Below are 20,271 nucleotides of genomic sequence, written 5' to 3'. Positions count from 1 at the left end.
TCAACTCCAATGTGAAGTCAATTCTGCTCTACGGATGCGAGACATGGCGGACAACACAGACGATGCAGCAGAAGATTCAGACATTCTTCAACACCTGTCTGAGGCGCATTTACAAGATCCGATGGCAGGAGAAGATCCGAAACGAAGATCTGTGGGAGCGAGCGGGACAGGAACCAGTGGCCAAGCAGATACTGCGGAGGAAGTGGGGCTGGATCGGACACACCCTCAGGAAGCCAGCGTCCAGCATCAAACGCCAAGCCCTGACCTGGAACCCGCAGGGAAAGAGGAAGAGAGGCCGGCCTCGCAACAGCTGGAGGCGAAATACCGAGGCAGAGCTGAAGCAGCAAGGGACCAACTGGACTGGAATGGCCAGAACAGCCCAGAACAGAGTGCGATGGCGAGGGGTCGTCGATGGCCTATGCGCCACCAGGAGCGATGGGCATAATGAATGAATGATGATGAATGATATATATATATATATATATATATATATATATATATATATAGGTATAGTGAGTTTTGATAGTTTCAGGATTTGTTGGTGTACCGCTACTATTCAGTTACGATTGTCACAGTGTGCTATGACTTGTGTCTGGGCCGGTCGCCGGCGGCCAGTGTCACTGAGCCAGTGCGTGCGACGGTCCGTGCTTGTGTGTACTTGTCTGCGGGGGGTGGGGGGGTCAGTGGATGCCGGGTCTCAGTGCAGTTTTTAATGATGTTTGGTTTCTTGTGTTCAGTTCAGTTTTTCCTTTTGATATTTGCAAATCACGGTGTTCTATTTGTAAACGCCTAGCCGGGCTTATTCAGTTTCAAGACTTAGGCGTCTATACTGACAAAGTGTTCATAACTAACAACTATAATAATACTGAATTATAGATGAGATACTGAGATACTGTAGATGTATGTAACTTGAAATAAATTTCGAAATAATTTCGAGAGCGAAGCCGGAGCACTGTCATCAAGTTTTCACTGCAGTAATAAAACAGAAAAATTGAATCAAATCAGTGCAACTGAAGTAGAATCTGCCGCATGACTAGTATCCGCATTACTGATTTGGAAGATCTGTTTTCCTTACCTGATTATTTATTCAAGTTATTCATCTATCTATTCATTCACTGATTCAGTTACTTCATCTAGCGGTTAATCAATTCAGCCACGGCATCACTGATTCGCTGTCATCATCAAGTATATTCACAAGCCGGCGTCACGTTTGTAGTGCCGAATAAACACGGCCAGTTAGCTGACTCATCTGTTTTCATATTCGCCATTTGAATACGAATTAAGACATTATTTGTTTATTCATGTATTAAATATTTTACAAGTCATGGCAACTCAGTGATCAAGTTAAAACGATGACCAGTCAAGCTGAGTAAAGATGGATGATGTGCGTGTGTTTGCTTCCGAGTCGTCTAGTGTGTGTGTTCAAGTTGTGTGTGTGTGTGTGTGTGTGTGTGTGCGCGCTGTTGATTTGCAATAAGCTTTGAGTGGTTCAGCGTCATATCAAAACCAGCAGACAAAGGCGTGATACCGCCGTGCCGTTTCGGTACTGTTTCATAAATTGAGGTTTCGTGTCCGAAACAGTCGATAAAAAGGTGCCGTTCCGGTGCCGCGAAAATGGAAGTTCAGCTTTCGTTGGCCAATCCCACTTCGCCGTCGACTTTGCGCGCGTCTCAATGACGTAACAGAGAAAAAAGTTCGTCTTGTTGGTTTTTATTCTATTCAAAAATACCTGAGGCTAGGGGTATAAAACAATGATTTATCAAACACCGGACAAACCAGTAACTTTCGCCTGCGTATTTATTCTCGCTTATCCAGTGAACATGTCTTGCAATATAAACAACCAATCGTTTGCTCGAAATAACTCAAGTACGAATCCCTCATGACGTTACCGGCGGCGTGAACAACGAACCAATTTGGAATATATTGCCAAGCTAGTACAAATTTGTTCATTATTGGGATGCCAATGTGAGGTCCATCTGACATTTTGTTCGTTTTTCGCGGACTAACTCAAACTAAATAGAATATAAATTTTGATTGAGTCTTTACTTTTATTCATTTGCCTGTTAAACAGCCTCTGAACATCATGTGACCAATATTGAAATCGTCTAATTCCAACTTGGTATACTTGTTCTTGGGTGATTCCGCTTTGGTCCACTCTTTCCGGTTAATGTGCACAACGTTGGGAACCACAGAAGACACTCACCGAAAGTACACACTTTTCAACTGTGCGTGGATCAAGGCACAAGCTCTATGACTCTGATTATGGTTTCAATCCCCTCGTTCACAAACAGAAAGTATGTTTGTATAATACATCTTATGCTTTATAGTTGCATTCTTTGTTTTAACGATGCATTTGCTTATAAATTTGCAACTCGTGCGAAGGGAACACGTGTGCATGTTTCTTGACGAGACAAATCTCGTCACATTCCAGAAAGTAATGCTTGGCATATTCGTGTTGAGTTTCTCGAGATTTGAGCTCGCTGTTGGATGATTTTAGTCATTTGGGTTTCTTCATCCGTGTTTGAAGTGGGTTCAAATGTATTTTACATAATTTTGTTTGTGTAAGACATGTTGCTTTGTTGCCGATACATATGTAGGAATAGGATGCGTGAGGTCCCGGTAGAACCAGAAGTTTTGGAAAGGGGTACTGGGTTGGTAGTATGGCGGGAGTGTTCCAAACTTAAGCAGTGTTGGATGGGAATATAGGAACCCATTTGTATTGGTACCATCAAATTTGTATACATACATGTTGCAACTCAAAGGTTTCGTTCATGCAAACTTAAAATTTTCATTCACTGATACAGAGTGATACTGATAGCTCGCTGAACATGTAAGCTAGTACTTGTAGTATACAAGGCCGCTTGACCACATGGTAACATGCTCATGACAAATATTAGAACATTTAGCAACCTTGCTGGGTGTTCTTTAATTTTTGTTATTTGTGCTTTTTAGGGAATTCAGTTTGGTCTTTCTTCTTTTTGATTTTTATTAGGCAGTAGTTGTTGTTGTTTTTTTATTGCAAATCAATGATTTTAGTTCACATTTCTCACCATTTCACTTTCAGTTCTTGATTTTAGCTAGCTTAAGTTTGGGTTGTTTTTTTTTTATCTGAAGACAGGGGACAGCCTTTGAAAATTCTGCATCTAACTCTGCTCTGCAGGAGATTGGAAGTATTTTTTTAGATTTACTTTTATTATTTGTTTTCACAATACTGTTAATTATATATGATCTTGTACAGTTGGGAAACCTGCATGTAGTTTGTACGTAATATGTGAACTTTGTTTTGATCAAAAGGTCTGACATGGATAACACAAATGCAAGCAGTTCTGGCTGGAAAATGAAAGAAGATAAAATAGAAGAAAGTGGTGGCCCGCCAGGGTTGGAGCTGGAGCTGGAACTTGAACCAAGTGATCTTGACTACTTCTTGGACAAAATGAATATGTCTACACATGAGTTAGAAGCTGACATTGGTTCCAATATGGGGTGAGTTTTTATTTATATATATCATACATGATTTTTGTCATTTGTTCCATCTGTGTTTGTGTGTGTGTGTTTTTGTGTTTGAATATATATTATATGTTATTCACTTATTGTATGCTTTGTGCCTGATTGAAGTGTTATTATAAAGCACTTTGAGATGTTTGAAAGTACTATATAAATGTACTGTTATTGATATAAGTCAGCAATTTATTTTTAAGTTAATCTTTGCCAGATCAGTGGAACTTTTTATTTTATGGTGAAATACTGGCTCTGATGAATGGCAACAATGTTTTATGTATTGAAAATATCACATAAAGAATGGTGTGTGTGTGCAGTTTGGTCAGTGACACTGTTGTGGACTTAAATGACGACTTTGAAGGGGATTTCACCTCTGCATTGGAATCATTGATTGACTTTGAGAACTTCCCTCTGGATGTTGGTATGTACTATGAATATTATGTACATTACATTGCATGTACATAAGGCCTACAAAGTATAATAACTGCTTAATTTGTATTCAGATGCATATGCTTTTGTACAATTGCAGTATGTGCTTGATGAGTGCAGGTAACACTAATTTTAAATCTTTAACATGCTTAAAATATCACACACACACACACACACACACTAATAAGAATAAATATTCTTTTATAGAAATGCATGGGTGTATATATTTCCATCTCTGCCCTTGGATCTTGAGCACTCAACAAACCCTCTGCATTTTCCAGGACAGCAAAACCAGCAGGTGCCGGAGAGTCACGAGAGCGAAAGCCTGTGGTCGGCAGTCTTTTCAGATCACCCCTACTCCCAGATGGGTGCAGACCTGAAGGACAGCTTGAGCTCAGCCTCTGGAACCCTGTCACGGAGCTCCAGCACCTCCCAGAGCCTGGACGCCATGGAGGACAGCACCCTCAGTCTGCTGTCTGTGGCCATGGACCAGGCAGAAAGTCTGCAACAGCAGCAGCAGCAGAAAGTGCAGAGCTGGCAGAAGGTGGTCAGCCAGCTAGAAGGAAGAGGAGAAGACTCAGCTGCTCTGGCAGCGTCCAGGTCCAAGAGGGGGCGTGGAGGCAAGCAGACTGTGCCCACCAGAGCCAGCCCCTCACCCAGAGCGAGAAAATGGTGAGTGTTGGTTCTGGTGTATTTTTTGTTTTTGTCTTGTGAGAGGAGCCAGCTCCTCATCCAGAGCAGGAAAAAAAAAGGTGAATGTTGGTTCTGGTAGTTTTTGTTTTTTGTCTTGTGGGAGCCAGCCCCTCACCCAGAGTGAAAAAAATGGTGAGTGTTTGTTCTGGTGGTTTTTGGTTTTGTGGTAGCCAGCCCCTGATCCAGAGTGAAAAAAATGGTGAGTGTTGGTTCTGGTGGTTTTTGGTTTTGTGGGAGCTAGTCCCTCACCCAGAGTATAAAAAAGAAATGGGGAGTTTGGTTCTGCGGGTTCTGGTTCTGTGGCATGCAGAATAATTATTCTTGAGGTGTCATAGATTTGGTAACATCAGTTTTACTTCAGCAAGTTTTATTCAGCTTTTCTATGTTTTTTGCTCTTTATTTTTTATGTAAATGAAGAGAGTATGTCATTATGTGTTTCAGTTATGCGTGTGTGTATGTGGATGTGTGCGTCCCTGGTGAGAGTAACCTGCATTCATGCACAGAGAACTTCTGTTGCTAAAGTAAAATGCTATGCAAATACAAAACTACACAATTAATGACCCAGTGAAAATTTTATTGTCGCAAATGACAGCCTCTAACTTTGTGTGTTACAATCATTACACCAGTTATTATGAGCGGTGGACTAATGGAATTGGGCCTAACAGGAAGCGGGTGTCCATAGGTTCAACTTTTTCAAGCCCCATGTACACAGGGATTTCAACTCCCCCTCCACTGGACTTTGAGTTGTGGTCTGGGTGCTTTTCATTCGGATGAGACAAAGTTCCCATGTGCAGCATGCACTTTGCAGCAACAAAATGTTTGTTTCTGGCAAATTTCTATAGAAAAATCTGCATTGATAGGAAAAGGAAAACACTTGCAGACAGAAAAAAAAGATAATGTAGAGCTTGCACTGTGGCAACATTCTCTCTCTCTCTCTGTAACAGGAGCACACTGAACGAAAGAGAGCAGATAGAGAGCATCATGGCACTGTCCGACATCATCAACACTCAGCTGGGCGTGCGTGAGCGTCTTGAAGCCATCAGAATCATCAACCCTAAGTCCATGGTCTCTCCCACAGATGAAGAGTTTGTCCTGGGTACGTTGCTTCTGTGTTGAAATGAGTTTTAGTAACTTATTGGCCAGGTTGATGCATATTTCGTTATTTGATTTGGTATTGCAAAATAATGTGCACTAAGCTGTTTTCAGTTCTTTGTCTGGATCATCATCCAGCCTCCACTTACATTCCAAAATGACTTGTAATAAACTGATAAATTGTTGTTTTTGGTTGAAAAAAGAATGTTCATTGAGTTTTTAAAAAAAAATGTATTTGATTCTTTTTCATTTGATACTCTTCTGTCTTAGCACTTTGCAGCCTAAGAAGCCAGACGGATTTATATGATTTGAACTGAAAGTTTTCAGAGTATATAACCAGCTTTGGTTTACAAATTTTGATGTATTACCCACTGGTTTATGTCAGTTATTTTGTTGTGGGGACATGTGTCAGATGTATATAAACTGTTTAAGTGCTGTACTCAGTGGTTCTGTAACAATATCTGTGTGTGTGTATTAAACATGCATTCAAAGTTTGCCTCTCTGGCCTATGTCTGTGGACTGTGGGGGTGAATAATGGATGCTACAGAAACAACCTATCCACTCCTTGCATTGGTTTACCACATGATTTGAACCAGTGTTTGTGGTAGGTTACATTCACATTTGCTCTACAAGTGTTTTGTTTTTGCTTCTGTGCCTCTCCAAAACATCAGACAGGAACTCAACTTTGACTTTAATATTTTTTTCTTTGAATTTCTAGATTTTAGAAATATCTCCAGAATCTGTGAATATACAGATTTTAAAAGATATCTCCAGAATCACTATTTTTGGGTGGGAAACTGAATTTTGTCCAGATACTTATTTTTGTTTCATCATCCGATGAAGAGTGCTCAGTGCAGTGACAACAAATTGAAAAATGTTGCACAAAATAGATTTACTTTGTTAGGTCTACTAATTATGAAGAGTAAAACTTAATGTGGTTGGGCATGAATATTGAAAGTGTTTCCAGCAAAAGTTCTGACTTTCTTATAAAAAAAAAAAAAGGTGAATCACTGTCAGACTCTTCCTCGACACATGCTAATCCCACTCTCTCTCGCACACCTAGCCACCAATATTTTTTGTCCAGAAGCCGGCAGGTGTGGTTTAAATGTGTCTGCTGTGTGTGTGTATATGTGCGTGTGTGAATGTGTTCCCAGAACAACTGAAAGATGGAAAGGAGGCAATAGAAAACTTAATTTCTGTTGAGAAAGATGGAAAAGAGGGGATAAGTAGTACCTGGTCAAATGGATTAAACTGAAAGTAACATACATGACATCAAATTTATGCTGATTAGTAGCATAGCAAGCTGTACTCATAGTCCTCTCTGTGTGTACATAATGTGAGCATGCATTCAAAGTTTGCCTCTCTGACCAATATCTGTGGACTGTGGGGGTGAATAATGGATGCAACAGAAACAACCTATCCACTCTTTACATTGGTTTACCACTTGATTTGACCAGTGCCTGTGGGAGGTCACAAGTACTTCTGATGCGTGAACTTAACAAAGTTGCATAGTTGTTCCACTGAAAATATTCTCCATTTAAATTTTGGTGCAGCACCACACATTTTCAGTCCATAAACAAATGGTGATACAGTGAAAGGCCCAGTACATGGTAGCTTTGTATCCATAAAACATTTGTGATTCACAGGTAATACACAATCTAAATCATATAATTGCATTTGCTGTTGTGATAAACTTTAAAAAAAACATTTTATTATGGTTTGACTTCACTATTACTATTGCAGTTATGTATTGTTTGAATTTTTTGATTAACCTATGGCCAAGAAAAATGTGGTTTTTTTTTCCCTCGCTCTCAACAATGGTAGAATGAAACAAGCTTGCTGAAATACAGCATAGGCTGAGTTACATGGAAGCAAGAATACTGACAAGAAAGATGAGATGAGAGTTGGCAGTTGAACAGTTTAAGATAAGATAAGAATAACTTTATTATCTCCAACTGGAGAAATTTGGTCAGGTGCATTATCACAAGTAAACAACATGGGGACCATAACTGTAAAAGCCAACAACAGCCCCTACAAATATTACGAAGATACAAATGTAAAAAATATCACATACATCGTTTCATACATACATCCACACACTGCAGGTAATAACTAGTATTCTTAATGTAAAAACAGAAAGAATTAAGAAACATTATTTGAATATAATTATAAACATAGCCTACTATACTGCACATTGATTATAATAGACAGATAAGATAAGAATAAAGATGAATTGCGGAAAACCACAACCAGATAATCAGCACACACCCGCACCGCACACACCCCCCCCCCCCCCCCCGCCCCCCCCCCCCCCTCCCACGCCCCCACCCACCCCAAAGACACGCGGATATCTTGATTAAACAAGAGTAGTAAATATATGTTCTGAAATAAAAGCATTTCACATATTCGCTTTTAAAAACATTGCAATTAATTATTACATCGTAATTGTCCTGACAACTGATTATTTTCAAGGCTTGTTAAAACATGACAGAACATCAGTGCTTTATCGTGCCTTTGATGCAGACCCTTTTTCCATTCAGTTCGTTGTTTGAGATTTCAGGTATATAATATATAGATTTAGTTATGTGGTCATTTAACAGTTTTTCATTAAATTATCAGCTTTACTTCTGAAGGCTTCCATGGTATGTGTGTGTTACATTGGTGGTTTTTTTGTGGGTTTTTTTTTTTTTGTTTGGTGGGGTTTTTTTTCGGGTGGGGGGGGGGGGGGGAGAATGGCATTTTATTTGTTTTCTTTTTAAGTTGTGTATAATTATGCTTTTTTTTTTTTTTTTTTTTTAACGCCCTGTGTCAAGGATAATACATTGTGTGACTGTCCAAAACTTAAAAAGTTGGACAGCAATTTCAGGTCTGGTACAATGCTGCAGATCAGAACTCGTTAAGATGAAAACTTGCTTTTCTTTTCAGGATGCTTTTGATTGTAATGCTAGTTTCAAATTAATTATTTTGTATGAGTAGTGCATTATTCAAGGCAATAAAACAGTGGTTTCTTATGAAGTATTCTGTATGAGTGACTTATCATTTTGAGGTAATGCAATGCTGGTTTCATATGAAGTGTTCCTTACGACAGAAGTATTAATTTGAGGCAATGCGTCTCTGTGTGACAGATACAAAGTCAATCACCAACGCAAGCTTCATCAAACTGCAGAGGTTTGTGAGACGTCACGCTGATGACTGTGGTCGAAAGAAGCCCTCACCTCAGAAACAACCACAGGTACCTCAGCTCTTTCATTGAAGATAGCTTATGAATGTGTAGAGCTGTGTGTGTTGGGTGTGTTTTGGGGGTGTTGGGGGAGTGGAGGGGGGCAAGGGGGGGGGGGGGATGCAGGGGTGTCAAAACAAGGAAGGCTTCTTTCTTGGGGGGAAAAGTTCCAGATGCACACAAAAAGAACCTGCCTCTGTTTGTGATCTGTAGTGTCCCATGTTAGAATGCTGTCATAGGAATAAGTTATGAATAATTTGAAACTTTAAGAATTTGGTCAGCTTTTTGTTTTGTGATTCTCTGGAAGAGTTGAGCACACAGTTTGGTTGGACGCAAGCTTTTTGTGTGTATACATGTGACTGTGAGCTGATCTGTTTTGGAATTGAGTTTGCACAGTGTTGCTTTTTTTGGTTTTAGTTATTGTTTATAAAATTTATTATTTTATGAAATGAAAATACATCTTTCCAAGCTTGCAACTGACCCATGCTCAATTATTCGGAAGTTGATATTTGCTTATAGTATTACTATAGGGACATAGTTCCTTTCTTCTTTGGTATGTGTTGGACATGTATGATTGGCTGTTTGCTGTGCACCATGCTGTAATATCTGTGAGATGTCCCTGGTCAGTGGATTCACTCATTTGTTATGGTGCCACAGTAACTTCAGGACGACTACCAGTTGTGCCACTGTCTGGCCCACTGGCATAAGATTCTGAAGACACTGCAGCAATGTTCTCTCCCTGGGGAGAGCAGCCTGATAAATCTTGTGACAATACAATACAATACAATACAATACAGTAGAATACAATGTAATGCAATACAGTGCAGCGCTATGCTATGCTGTTATGCTATACAATGCAGTGCAATAGGATACAAGACAGACCACCATAACATTGCAGCTAAACCTGCTCCATTTGTTGGGATTTCACCAAGCATAATATATAACCAGTCTTCTTCAATTCTTGTAGTTTTAGATCTCTTTTTTCTTGCCCAGGTATGCCATTTATGTGTGGATAGTTGTAGGACGGTTTGCTATCATGGCGTGCTTGAGGTGGAGCACCATGTCTGTGAGTGTGTCCCTGGTCAGTGGATTCACTCCTTCATTGTGGTGCCACAGTAACTTCAGGACGACTACCAGTTTTGCTGCTGTCTGGCCAGCTGGCATAAGATTCTGAAGACACTGTTCTCCATATTTTGTCAGTGTTCTTTTGTTCAATGCAGATTTTTGTTGTTGTTGTAAATGTATGCAAATCTTTTTCTTTTTTTCCTGCTGAATCTTGAAAGTGTTAGCACATGTGTATGGTTCATTCCATCCATTCACTTGTGTCTCAGATGAGTTTATAGTCCAGGGTCCATGTCCAGCATGCACTTAAAATTAGCGTACATAAAAGAAATCTTGGCACCAGAAGTGTTGTCCTTGGCACGAGTATGCAGAATAAAATTAGCGCACATAAAAGAAATCTTGGCAACAGAAGTGTTGTCCTTGGCACGAGTATGCAGAATAAAATCCACTCTGAATGTTTGTTAGTGAAACCAATACATATGTGGGACAGAGGAAAAAAGAAGGGTGGCAGTGCACTGTTACAAATAGTGAGCTGTGAGGGGAGCACCATGTCTGTGAGTGTGTCCCTGGTCAGTGGATTCACTCATTCGTAGTGGTGCCACAGTAACTTCAGGACGACTACCAGTTGTGCCACTGTCTGGCCCACTGGCATAAGATTCTGAAGACACTGCAGCAATGTTTTCTCCCTGGGGAGAGCAGCCTGAATTTCACACAGATAAATCTTGTGACAATACAATACAATACAATACAATACAATACAATACAATACAATGTAATGCAATGCAGTGCAGCTATGCTATGCTGTGTTATGCTATACAATGCAGTGCAATAGGATACAAGACAAAACACCATAACATTGCAGCTAAACCTGCTCCATTTGTTGGGATTTCACCAAGCATGATAAATAGCCAGTCTTCTTCAATTCTTGTAGTTTTAGATCTCTTTTTTTCTTAACCAGGTATGCCATTTATGTGTGGATAGTTGTAGGACGGTTTGCTATCATGGCGTGCTGTGAGGTGGAGCACCATATCTGTGAGTGTGTCCTTGGTCAGTGGATTCACTCCTTCATTGTGGTGCCACAGTAACTTCAGGACGACTACCAGTTTTGCTGCTGTCTGGCCAACTGGCATAAGATTCTGAAGACACTGTTGTTCTCCATATTTTGTCAATGTTCTTCTTCTGTTCAATACAGATTTTTTTTCTTCTGTTCAATACAGATTTTTTTTTTTTGTAAATGTGTGCAAATCTTTTTCTTTTTTTCCTGCTGAATCTTGAAAGTGTTAGCACATGTGTATGGTTCATTCCATCCATTCACTTCTTGTGTCTCAGATGAGATTATAGTCCAGGGTCCATGTGCAGCATGCACTTAAAATTAGCGCACATAAAAGAAATCTTGGCAACAGAAGTGTTGTCCTTGGCACGAGTGTGCAGAGTAAAATTAGCACACATAAAAGAAATCTTGGCAACAGAAGTGTTGTCCTTGGCAAGAGCATGCAGAATAAAATCCACTCTGAATGTTTGTTAGTGGAACAAATACATATGTGGGACAGAAGAAAAAAGAAGGGTGGCAGTGCACTGTTACAAATAGTGAGCTGTGAGGCGGAGCACCATGTCTGTGAGTGTGTCCCTGGTCAGTGGATTGACTCATTCGTAGTGGTGCCACAGTAACTTCAGGATGACTACCAGTTTTGCTGCTGTCTGGCCCACTGGCATAAGATTCTGGAGACACTGCAGCATTGTGCTCTCCCTGGGGAGAGCAGCCTGAATTTCACACAGGTAAATCTTGTTACAATACAATACAGTACAGTGCAGGGCTATGCTATGCTATGCTGTGTTATGCTATACAGTGCAATGCAATAGGATACAAGACAAAACACCATAACATTGCAGCTAAACCTGCTCCATTTGTTGGGATATTACCAAGCATGATATATAACCAATCTGCTTCAATTCTTATAGTTTTAGATCTCTTTTTTCTTACCCAGGTATGCCATTTATGTGTGGATAGTTGTAGGAAGGTTTGCCATCATGGCGTGCTGTGAGGTGGAGCACCATGTCTGTGAGTGTGTCCCTGGTCAGTGGATTGACTCATTCGTAGTGGTGCCACAGTAACTTCAGGACGACTACCAGTTTTGCTGCTGTCTGGCCAGCTGGCATAAGATTCTGAAGACACTGTTGTCCTCCATATTTTGTCAATGTTCTTCTGTTCAGTACAGATTTTTGTTGTTGTTGTAGATGTGTGCAAATCTTGGCAACAGAAGTGTTGTCCTTAGCACGAGTATGCAGAATAAAATTAGCACACATAAAAGAAATCTTGGCACCAGAAGTGTTGTCCTTGGCACGAGTATGCAGAATAAAATTAGCACACATAAAAGAAATCTTGGCAACAGAAGTGTTGTCCTTGGCAAGAGCATGCAGAATAAAATCCACTCTGAATGTTTGTTAGTGAAACAAATACATATGTGGGACAGAAGAAAAAAGAAGGTTGGCAGTGCACTGTTACAAATAGTGAGCTGTGAGGGGAGCACCATGTCTGTGAGTGTGTCCCTGGTCAGTGGATTGACTCATTCGTAGTGGTGCCACAGTAACTTCAGAACGACTACCAGTTGTGCCACTGTCTGGCCCACTGGCATAAGATTCTGAAGACACTGTTTCTGCAGATTCTGTTGCTCTTCTTCTGCAAAGGATTTCTTTGTAGTTTTGTTTTTTTTTTGGACGGGTGGTGTGGGGGGTGGATGTTGGGAGTGGGGGAATAATGCAGGTATAGGTGAAAGATATTTTAATGCCCACTGCTGGAACCATATGAGCATATTGATATTTATCTGTCCATCTGTGTTGACTATCTGCTCCAAGCACTTCAGATTCTGCTGCTATACTTTTGCAAAGGATTTCTTTTTTTTTGGGGGGGAGGGGGGTGTATGTGGGGTGTGGGGGGATCATGCAGGTATAGGTGAAAGATATTTTAATGCCCATTGCTGGAACTATGTGAGCATGTTGGTATGGTACATTTATCTGTCCATCTGTGTTGTCTGTCTGCTCCAAGCACCTCATTGTAACTTAGTGGAGACCCCAAGACCATGTTTTGAATTTCATTTTTCATGGTTTAGTGAGATGATCCTGCATGGAGTCTGGTCAAGGTTGTTTTTTCTTCTTTTTTTAATTTTTTTTTTTTTTTTAAATCAAGATCTTTTGGAAGTAGATTTTGAACATGACATTCTGACACTGCATGCCTCTTCATAGCAAAAGCACTGGATTTTATTTATACTTTACACAAAATGAGACCAGCTTGCAGAGATAGCAATGCACTAGATATGTAAGTCTTCCTGCTTTAATTAGTGGGATACCTGAATGCCGTCAGGCAGTATTGGAATTCCTCTAATATAGCTCACATCACAAAGCAGTGATTAGGCTCCTCATGTCTAAATTTCAACATGGAAGGGCCATTATTGTGAAAAAAAAAACCCAACAAACGACCATGTGATTTTCCATTTTTAGAAAATTCAACATGTTCTAATTGTGTGCAAAGTGTAAGTAAACTAACTCCTAACATGCAATACATTTACATATTATGCAGGTCATCCAACATTTCAGACCCAGATTTTCTGAGGATTTCAAATCTGAAATGGCATCTGCAGGATTTTTGTCAGGATAATTTTTAGACCTATAAATATGTTGATACTCAATTATCCCCACTTACTGGGAGTTGGTTGTTGCTCACAAGGAAATGCTCGAAGGGAAATGCCTGTCTTGATGTGGAAAGTGCAGCCCATTGTAGGACTGTTTTTATCATGGCGTGCTGTGAGGTAGAGCACCATGTCTGTGAGTGTGTCCCTAGTCAGTGGATTGACTCATTCGTAGTGGTGCAGCAGAAACTTCGGGGTGACTGCTAGTTGTGTCGCTGTCTGGCCCACTGGCATAATATTCTGATGACACTGTTTCTACAGCTGCTGTTATACTTCTGCAAAGGATGGTTTTGGGGATTTTTTGTGGTTTTTTTTTGGGGGGGGGGGGGGGGAGTGTGTGTGGGAGGGGGTCATGCAGGTAATGAAGTATAGGTGAAAGATATTTTAATGCCCATTGCTGGAACCATGTGAGCATGTTGGTATAGTACTGTATGTTCGTCTGTCCACCTGTCTTGTGTGTCTGCTCCAAACACCTCAGTGTAAGTATGGAGACCCCAAGACAGTTTGTTATATTACATTCTCCATGGTTCAGTGAGAGATCCCTGCATGGAGTCTTGAAAAAAATTTTCTTCTCCTTTTTATTTTATTTTATTTTATTTTTTAATTAAGATCCTTTGGACATACTTGGCATTCTGACACTGCATGCATTGTCATAGCAACAGCACTGGATTTTATTTGTACTTTACACAAAACGAGACCAGCTTGCAGAGATAGCAATGCACTAAATATGTATGTCCTCCTTTTAATCAGAGGAATACCTGAATGCTGTCAAGCAGTATTAGAATTCCTGTAACACAGCTCACATCACAAAAAAACAAGGATTGGGCTCCCCATATCTTAATTTCAACATGGAAGGGCCATGATTCTGAAAAACAAAACAAAAAAAAACCACACCACATGATTTTCCTTCTTTTTTTTTTAAATAAAAAATTCAACATGTTCTAATTGTGTGTAAAGTGTAAGTGAACTAACTCCTAACAAGCAGTACATTTACATATTAATTATTATGCAGTTTATCCAATATTGGGACCCAGATTTTTTGAGGATTTCAAATCTGAAGTGGCATCTGCAGGATTTTTGCCAGGATAATTCTTAATCTTAGACTTATAAATATGTTGATACTCAATTATCCCCACTTACCGGGAGTTGGTTGTTACAAGGAAATGCTCATAAGGAAATGCCTGTCTTGATGTGGAAAGTGCAGCCCATTGTAGGACTGTTTGTTATCATGGCGTTCTGTGAGGTAGAGCACCATGTCTGTGAGTGTGTTCCTGGTCAGTGGATTCACTCATTCGTAGTGGTGCCACAGTAACTTCAGGACGACTACCAGTTGTGCTGCTGTCTGGCAAACTGGCATAAGATTCTGAAGACACTGCAGCAATGTTCTCTCCCTGGGGAGAGCAGCCTGAATTTCACACAGATAAATCTTGTGACAATACAATACAATACAATACAGTACAATACAATGTAATGCAATACAGTGCAGCGCTATGCTATGCTGTGTTATGCTATACAATGCAGTGCAATAGGATACAAGACAGAACACCATAACATTGCAGCTAAACCTGCTCCATTTGTTGGGATTTCACCAAGCATGTTATATAGCCAGTCTTCTTCAATTCTTATAGTTTTAGATCTCTTTTTTCTTGCCCAGGTATGCCATTTATGTGTGGATAGTTGTAGGACGGTTTGCTATCATGGCGTGCTTGAGGTGGAGCACCATGTCTGTGAGTGTGTCCCTGGTCAGTGGATTCACTCATTCGTAGTGGTGCCACAGTAACTTCAGGACGACTACCAGTTGTGCTGCTGTCTGGCAAACTGGCATAAGATTCTGATGACACTGTTGTGTTACTGCTTCAGATTCTTCTGATGTATCATGTCGTTTTGTTGGTTTTTTTTTGTTTGTTTGTTTTTAGGGGTGGGGGGGTATGGAAATGAGGTTGCAGGACATTTCTTTTTCCCTTTTACGTGCTTACTGCCTTAAAGCTTGTAAGTGAATATATTTGTTTCATTTGGTTATCTGTTGGCCTATCCCAAGTCTCATTGGAACTTAACTTTACTTCACACTTGAAATATACTTCATACTTGAATTGTTTACCAAGTTGTTGAAACTGAACTTGAATAAATAAGTATCAGTCTTTGCTGTTTGTGTGTTTTTGTTGTTGTTGTTTTTTTAATTACACATACACAATTTTTCCCCTCATTTTACAGTCTCTATAAAATCATACAGTGTCTCATGTCGAGTTGTTTTGATTAAAGTAGGTCATTAATAGAAAACTCTGCATTTGTGCAGAAGATGATTAAAAAAAAAACCAACAAAACTTTCAAGCGATAGTTTATAGTAATTAGTATGGGGGCGCCAGTCCCCTAAACTCTCTGCAAGTCTATGTCCATGCACTCCATCAGGGCACAAGGTGTCCCTGGCAATTCTTTGGCTTTTTACTAGTTTTCATTGGAGCTGGAAGTGTTTGTTCCCACAAACGGTGCTACGACATAGAGGAATGTAAATGATGGTGATGATGATACGGATACTTACACAGCATCTTTCTTTGGTCAGATACCAAACTGTAAGTGCTTTACAAACACAAGTAATTTTCACAACAGGCTTCCAACCTGGGTAGAGCCAACTCACTGCAGCTGCCTTTGGGTGCTCATCATTCATTTCCAGTGTCATTCAATCAGGTTTCATTCATGCACACACATGCACTCAAAAACTGACAAAGACATGTAACATTTTAAATGAATGTGTATAATGTGATTTACTCAGACATGTAACATTTTAAATGAATCTGTATGATGTCACATGTTCTTATTGATGCTTACCATGTTTAGAAACATTGGGACCAAGTTATGCTCATGACTTTGAAGGCAGATGTTTGAGGACTTTTTTTTAGGCTGCTTCTTAGAGGTGTTGCATTTTCCTAATTTTCAGATTGTTGCATTTCATTATAGCGTTACCCTATTCCCTCAGTCAGTGGTTTGATCACGCACCAGATATCAAGAGAGTGTGGTCCTGCTTGCTGGAGACATTCATTGATGGTATGGTGCCATAACAAAACTCAGAATGACTATCAGGTGTGCCTGTTATGGCTGTCTGGCATAAGTATCTGAGCACAAAGTTAAACCTGCTGGATTTATGTTTTCCCTTGCAATGAAACCATCTTTATTTGTTTGATGTTTTTTTCCTCCAGGTGAGCATCTTTCTGATGGACTGATTTTTACATACAAGAAGTATAATTATTTCAGTAGACACCGTCATTGCTGTTAGCAGATTTGGTTTTTACATACAAGAAGCAAGAAGTACTGTCACCACTGCTTGCTAGATTTTTTCCTTTTCAAAAACAAAATTATTGTTGAAATCAGTTGTCAGAAACCAATAGGATAAATATCTGTTAGCTTCTCACAGGTTATTATCATTATCATCATTACTTGGTTACTTTGTGAACACACACACACACACACACACACACACACACACACACACAAAATGCCCACAACTGCCCTCTCTTAGACTGTCTTCCCTTTTCATTTTGCTCATGCCTCGTCTTTTTTTAATTTTTTTTAAATTTATCTGTTCCATGTCTCTGTCAGAGTTAGTATCCTTCCGATTTATATTTTGTTTCTGCTACCAGTTGGTATCTGAGGTGCACTGATTCCGTTGTGACCCTCATGCCTATATGTCATTTGTGTGTGTGTGTGTGTTTGCAGCAGAAGAAAAGAGGGCGGGGTGGGCGCCGTGACAAGAAATCAAGTCAACAGATAATGCTCAACCCTCTGCTCAAGACAGAAGAGCAGCGAGAGCGGGAGGCAAAGAGCGGTTTCTTCCTCCACGAAGTGCGCATGTCCGTCTGCAATGCGACCCCCGACGATGACGATGGGGAAGACCTCAATATTCTGGACTGATGACTTTTTGTCCAGAGCTCTACATTCCATGGAGCTGGTAGTAGTTCTGAATCCTCTGCAGGGAGTTATGAATGATGGTGTGTAAATGATCTGCGTGCGTGGCTCTGAAACACTTGGAAGCAGAACATGACAATGTTGTGTGCAAGATTTTTTTTTTTTTTTTTTTTTTGCTTTTCTTTTCTTTTTTTGAATCTGTCTATGCAAGACAAAAAGGTGTGTTGTTGGTCATAAGTGTGTCGTTTTTACCCTCTTGGTTTAAAAACTTGAAACTTGAATGCAATGAAAACGAAATGAAGAAGCAATGAACAAGTTGTGTCTGGGAAATGCTGACAGAATTTTTCCATGTTTACTAGAAATACATGGTTGATTTGTGTGTAGCAGTGATCCAGGTCATGATGAAACCTTTTCTTTTTTAAGTTTCACGAGTTTTACCACTGTAGGTTTTACAAATGTTACTTAAAAAAGAAGGGAGAAAAAATTGGCCTGAAGATTCTCAAGGTAAAGGCTGACAGCAAACTTTTACATGCACACATACACCGCCCCCACCCCCACCCCCACCCCCACCCCACCCCCATCCCCTTTTCTTCTTTGTTTTACAAGGTCCGGTGATCAGACTGTTTTTACTTGATGTGACTGGGAGAACTTGGAAGAAAAATCTTAAGGTGTGGAACTGGCATGATTGAACACAGAGCATTTTGAAACAAAGTTTGTTTTCACTTTGAAACTGTAGAATGTGTGGAATTATGTTAAGACCAGTGAAACTAAGAACGCCAGTATATATAAGAATGGAATCGGTGTAGTGTGATGTTGCTGAAAGAGAATCCTCCATGAGAACTACAGTCGTCAGAACATGACCACCACCACCACCTCCCTGCACACCCTCACCCCAATCCATGACCACCGCCACAACCCTTCCCACCTCCACACCCCCAATCTCACCTATTCCCACACCCCTTTTCGTCACCCATCTATCTATGCATATGCATGTGTCGTTCAGTAAGTTTCTCATGTATTTTACTCTTTTTTTATTTTTATTTTTTTTAATATTTCTGTTAGATAACCTGTTTGCTGAAACCAGTTCATTAGCTTTTGGGGCTGCGTTTTTGTGCATGCCTGAATCTGCTGCTCCAAGCTTATTGAGCTGTAGAGTGGCTGTGCCTTAAAAGTGGAATGTAGTGAAATGAGAAATTCACTGAATTTAGGAGGTTTTTGGGATTTTTTAATGAACCTTTTTTCTTTTTTTTTTTCTGGTTGGCCAGAGGGCCAGGAGTAGAGGGCCCAGAGTGTCAGCAAATCGATTGCGATCGTGCCTTAATTTTAGTGCGATCGCCCAGTCGAGCTATATAATTATGTGACCTGGTTGGAGACCTAATTTGACCAAAAGCAAGAACGCCAGAGAATCAACAGACAGACAGAAAATACGGAAAAAAAAGCTTAGCCGTATGAAGAACACAGTAACAGGAGTCATGATGGCTGCCGGAAAAAGAGGGCGCTAGTCAGGGGGGCAAAGGGGAGGTTACCTACTTCCGGGAGATTATCGGCCATAGCTACTTTCGTTCTCTCTGCATATGCAGATAGTAGTTTGCACAGGACAGGAATGTCAGACCCCTGCTGGAGTCTGCACAAGTGGGTCACGGTAAGTATGTTAGTTAAACATAATTTTAGGTAGAAAATTTCCTCTTTTTTTTTTTTTCTTTTTTTTTTTTTATACATTGAAACTGGAAAAAGCAAAGCAGCATTATTGAATTGATGATTTTTTTTTCATTTATTTATTTTCAGGGGTATTTTGGGGGTGGGGGGATGAAGGGGAGGAGGAGCAGCAGACTATTTGTCTTACAAAAATTTTATTGGGGTGATTATTTCATTTATGGAAGTGATTTTCACCTGGGTTTTGTTTTGTACAGTCAGCGCAGAAAAATTCAAGTCTCAGATAAAAACGATTCCAGTGGTTGGGTGGGGCTAGGGGGGTTGATGAGGGGGGAATGAGGAAAATAAATGCAAATGCATAATGCATTTCAGAGTGCACAAAAAAGCCTTCTGTCATTGAAATTCCACTTATCTTTCTTCTTCTTCTTCTTTTTTTAATTTTTTTTTTAATTACAAATTTTCTTGTGCTGTGCAAAACAACAGCAAATCCAAAACAAAAGCAAAACAAACCAACCAGAAAAAGAAATCCAGCAACAGAGCCCAAATAAAAGAAAATGTTTACACATGTACTTTGCTCCAAACAGGAATCATAGGTGCCTTTACTTTTTCAAGATCTTGATTGCAGAACATAATCCCCCCCCCCCCCCATCCCCCCCTGACCTCGCCTTCTCCCTGAAAAAAAAAAAAATTCCAGTGTGGTCACCCCCCACTCCTCCCCCAAGTTTATGTGCAGTATCGTCTTTTCCTTACAGACAAGTTTCAGACAGTATAAGATGATAACCATGTTTGATTTCTCATACTTAAAGTTAAACAAGATAGAAAATATTGATCATCAGAGGTCAATAAGATAAATAGATCATTCTCTGCTGTCATCAGTCTACGACTCTTAACCACTTGGCCATGGCTAGTCAGAACATTTTGCTTGTTTTTATAGGCAGGCCGTCCAGGTCTGTGTTGTCTTTTCTTTCTGTGGCTTTGGGTGGGTGGATACGTCTGTCATTCAGTCTATATTTATCTTCTGGATGATTGGTCGCTTTGAATTCA

General features: G+C 40.1%; 1 protein-coding gene across 1 annotated transcript; it reads left to right on the top strand.

Annotated features, from left to right (window-relative positions):
- Positions 1-2,184: 2,184 nt before the first annotated feature.
- On the top strand, positions 2,185-17,580 carry LOC143286312 (uncharacterized). Its single transcript, XM_076593851.1, has 7 exons — positions 2,185-2,294; positions 3,295-3,483; positions 3,816-3,919; positions 4,209-4,599; positions 5,565-5,716; positions 8,838-8,944; positions 17,386-17,580. Exons 1-7 carry the CDS (start codon positions 2,251-2,253, stop codon positions 17,578-17,580), a joined length of 1,182 nt encoding a protein of 393 aa, XP_076449966.1. The 5' UTR covers positions 2,185-2,250.
- The last annotated feature ends 2,691 nt before the right edge of the window (positions 17,581-20,271 follow it).

Source organism: Babylonia areolata, chromosome 10, assembly GCF_041734735.1.
Source record: "Babylonia areolata isolate BAREFJ2019XMU chromosome 10, ASM4173473v1, whole genome shotgun sequence".
NCBI lineage: Eukaryota > Metazoa > Mollusca > Gastropoda > Neogastropoda > Buccinidae > Babylonia > Babylonia areolata.
Note: the sequence above shows the minus strand (reverse complement) of the source record. Positions and strands in the feature narration are given on the sequence as shown.